Source organism: Buceros rhinoceros, unplaced genomic scaffold (assembly GCF_000710305.1).
Source record: "Buceros rhinoceros silvestris isolate BGI_N320 unplaced genomic scaffold, ASM71030v1 scaffold21594, whole genome shotgun sequence".
Taxonomy (NCBI): domain Eukaryota; kingdom Metazoa; phylum Chordata; class Aves; order Bucerotiformes; family Bucerotidae; genus Buceros; species Buceros rhinoceros.
Window position 1 is genome coordinate 7,718 of NW_010406782.1, and position 6,266 is coordinate 13,983.

General features: G+C 53.3%; 1 protein-coding gene across 1 annotated transcript in view; it reads right to left on the reverse strand.

Moving 5' to 3' along the window:
• PIP5K1C (phosphatidylinositol-4-phosphate 5-kinase, type I, gamma) overlaps positions 1-6,266 on the reverse strand; it is a gene marked incomplete at its 5' end in the record, with an annotated part of 21,255 nt that overhangs the window by 3,865 nt on the left and 11,124 nt on the right. The window contains 6 exons of the mRNA XM_010134258.1: positions 1,103-1,235; positions 1,515-1,616; positions 4,026-4,058; positions 4,335-4,473; positions 5,381-5,542; positions 5,889-5,973. Of these exons, the coding sequence (XP_010132560.1) occupies positions 1,103-1,235; positions 1,515-1,616; positions 4,026-4,058; positions 4,335-4,473; positions 5,381-5,542; positions 5,889-5,973 (654 nt within the window). The remainder of the gene's footprint in view (positions 1-1,102; positions 1,236-1,514; positions 1,617-4,025; positions 4,059-4,334; positions 4,474-5,380; positions 5,543-5,888; positions 5,974-6,266) is intronic.

Consider the following 6,266-nt stretch of genomic DNA (forward strand, 5'->3'; position numbering starts at 1 on the left):
GGAAGAGGATCTGACCCTTGCCAGTGGAGCAGGCAGTGTCTGCAGGCAGCTCGCACTCAGCTGCCATCCACAGGCGAAGAAAGAGCAGCCAGTGTTAGAGGGAGCTGTTTGCGTTTGGAACAGCATGCACACAACCCAAACAGACAAGCCTTGAAAATGGAGCCGATTCCTTCCACAGCTCCCACAAGCCTCGGGATGACTCGGCAACGAGTGAGCAGCTCTGCAGCGGAGTCACGCAGGCACAGCGACAGGCAAACGTTGCCATTTTTAGGTTAGCCTGGAGGAGCTCATCGCAAGGGCTCAGCTTATCTCCATCACCATATAACCAACAGCCAGGAGTCGGAGCAGGGAGGAGCTGGGTATCTTTTAATGAAAAGGTTCCAGTGCCCAGGCACAGGGGAGAGCTCTCACGGGTCAGACTCCCCCAGCTCTGCTCTGGGAATCCACAGGGCAGGTACGTGTTGCTAAAAACTTCTCTGGTCTGCAGAAGCTGCTCAGACATTGTGAGAGCTGACTGAAGAACACAGCACCAGGCTTCACGGCACTCTGCTGCCAACCAGCAACCACCTCACTTACTCCCTGTCTCGGCACTAAGTTCTTACTGCAACAGAAACTGCATCTGCCTGCAGGGAAAGGAAAAGCCAGAGTTCACCAGAGCGCGAGGTCAGCCCCACTGCAACCACCTCCCTTCTGGCTCTACGCCACTGCGGCACGTTTGTGTTCACAAGAGTCTGGCTGAGGAGGGAAGAACCTCTCGGTTGCACCTACATTCACCTTGGCTCATCCCAGGAGTGAACACGCTGGCCTAGATAAGCCCTTCAGTGCTTGTGCTTGGAAGTAGAGCAGCACACCTATGGCTACATCCACAGCAGCAGAGCCACCCATTTAAGCCCCATTAGATGCTGTTTGGAGTTCTCCAAGGGTTAATCCCGTTCCCTGCATACAAAAACCCATCCAGCGTTAAGATCTCGAGGTGCTCAACACGAAGAAGGCACGGGGCAGACCCTGCCCTGCACCCGACTGCCTGAACCTGAGTCTGTTACAGCCTTGTCCAACCTTTCCCATCACACCCCGAATGGGCCAGGAGGAAACGGTATCTTACAAAGTATATGTCTGTGACTGGCACATCATCTTCATCCGAGGCCTGGCTGGCTGGTTCGGAGGCCTGGCTGGCTGTCTCCACCTCTATGGTCGCTGTGGACGTCCCAATGGCACAGGCTGAAGAAGCCGCCTCTCTGGAGCAGGGGAGAAATAAGAGTTGAGTCACTGCGCTCAGAAAAGGAGCAAACGAGACCGTACGACTGATTGCAGCGGAGCTAGAGATGCTCTGCTGTCACATCCAGAAGGATCAGGTCAGAAGTATCAGTGTTCAGCCTCACTGGACCATCTGGGGGAGCGCCTCTATCTCCATGAAAGCTGGTGCCCTAGAAAGTCAGCCTCCAGCACAAGTTGTCACAGACCAAACGACACCGGGGAAGGCTCTGCAGAGCTGCCCGACACTCCGAAACACTCACTCTTTGTCATCTTCGGGAGCTACAATCTCAACATCACACTTGGGCTCCAGCTCGACACTGATCTGCTGAAGCTCTTCCTCCACCCGCACCTCCTCGTGTGACCTGGAAGCAGAAGAGAGACAGGTCCGTAGGCACTAGTTGTGCACAAGTCCTCAATTTTAGGTCAGCCTAAATCAGCCCTGAGCCAGCCCAGCCTCTCGCCCTGCAGCCTCCCACAGAGGCGAGCTGTGCTGGTCTGCCCCGGCACCTGGCTGCCGGCCACACGGGCACTGAGCTCCCAGCACAAACCGAGCTCCCAGCACAGACTGAGCTTGTGATTTTGGCTCGGAGGGAGCCGTCAGAACCCCCAGGATCCAGGATTTGGATAAAGAGTCAGTCCTGCCAGAGTGTGGTGCTCAAGACTACTGAGGTGGGAAAAGAGGATGAGGGGAAAGGGATTAATTAGCTGGTGCTGCAGAAAAGATGGGCAGTGTCAAAGGGAGCACGGGAGGGAAGGGGAGAATTGGCCTCTGGGGAAAACCCGTGTCCAGAGTCAGCCTGGCGTTAGCTCTCAACCGCACAAGAGCCAAAGCCTCCACCCTCTTCTGAGACTTCCAGTGCACCAAAGCTGCTCAAGCGCGCTCTGGGGCTACCATCAGATTTACCTGCACACTCTGGAGCTGTTTGTGACAGCCTTTAATACCTCATGCTATTAAAATAATTGCTTGTGCTGGCAGGGCTGGCTCCACAGTCCTCAGGGGAAGGAGGAGCGGGCGCTTGCCAAGCCGAGGGCACACTTTTAGGGAAGGGATGAGCTCCAGGTCCTGCTCCACGCTGGCTCTGGCCAGGAGCCGGAGCCAGCAGGCAGCACTCCTGCCTGGCTCGGCGCTGAGGAACTCGCTCTGCTCTTCCTTGCAGGGGTGGATCTCAGAAACCCACAGGGAATACCCCGGCAGATTAGAATAATTAGAGGTGTGACACATTCTTCAGCAAATCGGATAAGGGCTTTTTCATTTCAGCTCAGGAATGTAAATTCACGTTTTAATAACTTTGTTCTTGCGCTGGCTTTCACCAGGGGATCCGAGAGCGCTCTGCAAATACACAGGTCCCTGCGCCCCCAGAAAGGGCATACCAAGACGCCAGCACCGGAAATGGGGAAACAAGGCAAAAGCCAGCAAAGGCGGCCACACATGTGTGGGGTGGAGGTAGCTGTGACAGACAGATCTACTTCTGAGTGAAACAGTAAGCTCCTTGTGTGGTGCAGGGACAGTCACTTCGATTCACCTGACCTATTTCTGGATGAGCAGTTGCATCCTACAGCAACTCCCTCCCTTCGGTACCAAGAGAGCCTGGAGTAACTCGAGTGGGTGAAGTCACCGTGTTCTGCCAAATGGGTCCCACCACCGGGGCCCGGGTTGAAGTCTCTGATTTTCAGTGATTTCAGACAGGGGATGCTGCAGGAAGTGAGGTGCTTTGCAGGTCCCCAACGCTTCAACATGCTGCACATCAACAAGTAGGATCTCACCTTCCAGTGACAAGAGTTTACCAAGATGCAGCAACATGCAATATCCAGAGGTACTGTCCTTAAGAAATGCCATGGAAGGGGATTTTTCACAGTGCATGCAAGCTCAGCAAATCAGCTAGGAACGAGGGAAGACATCTGTAATATGGTGTAAACCCTCATCTTCCAAAGTCCTTGCCTTCCTCTGAAGCACTAACCACTGACTGCAGGGAGAGGGGACGTCCGCCTGTTCAGCATCTCCTCCAGCTGTGGCACATCCCAGGACAGCCTCTGACGTGCATGTCAAGGCCTGCGCCTACACCACTTATGAGAAGTCCCGGAAAGCTGGGGCAGAACCAGCAGCAAAAGCGGGGTCCTCCTACTCCCACTGACACAGGCAACGGGGTCTTTTTTACTGGTGCAAAAAATAGGCAAGACAATTACATGATACGAGGCTCTAAAGCCAGACTCCCTGTGCAGCGGGGGATTGCCGTCCCACCCTGCCCTTGGCTCTGAGCCACCTATTACCACCAGAGGGGAAAAAATCCCCCAAATACTCGAGTTTCTGAAAACACTGGAAGCTCTTCTCTGGGCGTGAAGGGTACTCAGTGCCTCACCAAGCCAAAGCCTTTCCACAGTCACACCCACCATACCCAGGCGGCTGCGCAGAGGAGGAGTGTTCCTGCTGTTAGGCCTAACTCACCCAGAGTGGGACAGAAATGCCCCTCCTTGATTCTGGTGTTGGTTAGGTGGGTAAATTTGGACAACTTGGTTGTCCCCTTTCCCATCAAGCAACAGGGATAATATTTAAATCCTTATTTCTCATTGCAAAGCACTGAGAGATCTGCTCATCAGGAAAATTCTGTGTAAGGAATGGGGATCGCTAGATTGCAGGAAGAAGCTCATCATCTTGCAGAGGACCATCCTGGGGCTGACAAAATCCTTAGTCAGTCCTCCAAGACACCTTTTCACAAGGACAAACATGAGGTCTCTGTGCTGCAGCACAAGAAGAGCTCAGAGACTTTTCTCACCTGCCATCCTGCCCCGAGGAATGTGTGCGCCTCCTGCAGAAAGAAACCGGGAGAGTAGTTTGAGGAGCGATTTAAGACAGAAATCTGCCCAAAAATCTAACTCCCCACCCCATGAGGGAGATGTTCTACTTAACAGTTGACACTTCTCCCAGCATAATTAATCCCATCAAAGCTGTGTCTGCTTGCTCCCAGGAGAGATTTAATTAAAATCGGTCATTAGCATTCCAGAGCGCAGGGCAGCCTGCTGAGCTCTGCAGCACAATGAGGAACTTGGCTCCGGCGGGAGCAGGGGACGGGTGCTGTCCTCACCTGTACCTGGGCTGCTCAGAGGTCTCCGAAGGGGATCGCTCAGGAACAGAGAGAGATGTTGAGGACAGTGTCGTGGCTATGGAGGCCGTGGTGGCTTCTTCAAAGGAAGGAGGTGTGCAGGGCAGCAGGTCTGTCCTGCCTGCTGGCCCCCAGCGCAGGGTGGGAGAGATGCAGGAAGAAAAAGATGAGTAGGTCAAATATCAACACCTTACACCAGCCCTGAGTGAGCCAGTTCCACCATCGACCTGCACACCCTCCCTGGGACCTTCTTGACACAAACAGGCAAGAAGTTTAGCTGGGTTCATGAAGGCAACAGCTCCTCCCCAGGCATCCTCTAGAAAGAGCAGTGAGCACCACTTCCAGCAGGTAATGCTGGTGGAGTCACCTCACCGGGAACCAAAGCTGGATTAAAGGCTTGGATCCCCAGAGACAAACAGCCAAGAGAACTAGGAGATGAATCTGTGCTTGCTGCTTGGCATAGGTAGAAATCGCACACCTCTGGCTCGAGGCTCCTGTCCGTCAGCACTTGTCTGTCAGTCCAGCCCGGATGGAAGTGAGGAAAGGGCGACACAGAACCGGGCCATTCATCTTTTATTAATGGCAAGATCTCACCCCTCCTAAGTGTCAAAATGCTTACTGTTCCCAGTCCCCCCTCCCCTCATTTTTTTTTTTTGAAGGGTGGAAAATTTGACTTTCTGATCCCTTTTGGGCTGTGACTGCCGGTGCCAGGTGGCAGCAGCTGCCTTGCAGCACTGATGCAAGTGACCAGTTTTACTGCAGAACCGTGCTGTAAGGTGCCTTCTTCGACGCAGCGGCATCGCCCAGTCAACTAACTGCTGGTACTGCGACAAAATGTTCTCTTACCTTCTCCCCTGTCCTGGTTAAGTTTAGCACCTGCAAAGCACAGCAAGACATGCCATGAAGAGCTGTCCAGCAAGGTGGACATGGTCGGTGCACAGCAGGGAACTCAACGAGGACAGGGGAGGATCCTAAGGAACCACTAGGAAAGAGAGGGCACCCGCACAGCCATCCAAGGTGCCTGTTACCTTCATCGTCAAGCGTGGGGTAACTCCTGGCCGCGCGAAGATCGTACTGCGTTTCGTCCTTGTCGGAGGGAAGCTGGCTGGCTGAGAACGCCGCTGTGGGACCAGCTGTCTTGACAGCTAGCAAGGCACTACGCCCTTTCTTTGAGGGAGATGACTTCAGAGCTGGAGGAGAAGAGTGAAGGAGAAGATGCAATTACCACCACCAGCTAGTGTCACACTGGAGGCACTTCTCCCTTCTCAGGAAGAGGCCTCTGCCTCCTGACACACACACGTGTGCTCTGCAAGTGCCATCTCCAAAGGGCTGAGCCTGAGTCAGGCTGCGGGCAGAGCCTCTGCGGGGAGCCTGAGCAGAGCAAAGCAAGCCATGACAACCCGAGGGCTTTGCTCTGTGCCACAGCGGAAAAGCCCACTCAGGCTCCGGCTTGGGAGCTCTCATGGCTGGAGCAGCAGGGCTGAGGTAAGGTTTGCTCACATCACAAGGGCAACAGCTCCTGGACTAGGTACTTACAGGAATTCTTTCGAAACACCGTGTTAGTCATGAATTTGAAGAATCTCTCTGCGTAAAAGCTGGGTCTGTGTACTGACACCGTGTCCTACAAAGGCAAGAAACAATTGTTTAATTTAATATTACCCCTCAAGGCAGAATTTCTGTAATAACCAAATGCAGTCTCTTTTATTCCAGCGTTTAGCACCAATAGAGCCTTAAAATGGAAAGGCTTAACCGAAATGATCTGATTAACGCTGTAAATAAGCCTGAAGCGTTGTCTCTGACTTGACTGCGTTTGATGATACTCTTGCTGTAGTTTTATAATGGATTTTGAGGAGTTTATTCCTTTGCGGAGTTCCTGGATTTTTCAAACAGCGGCATGATTACATACCTGGAATT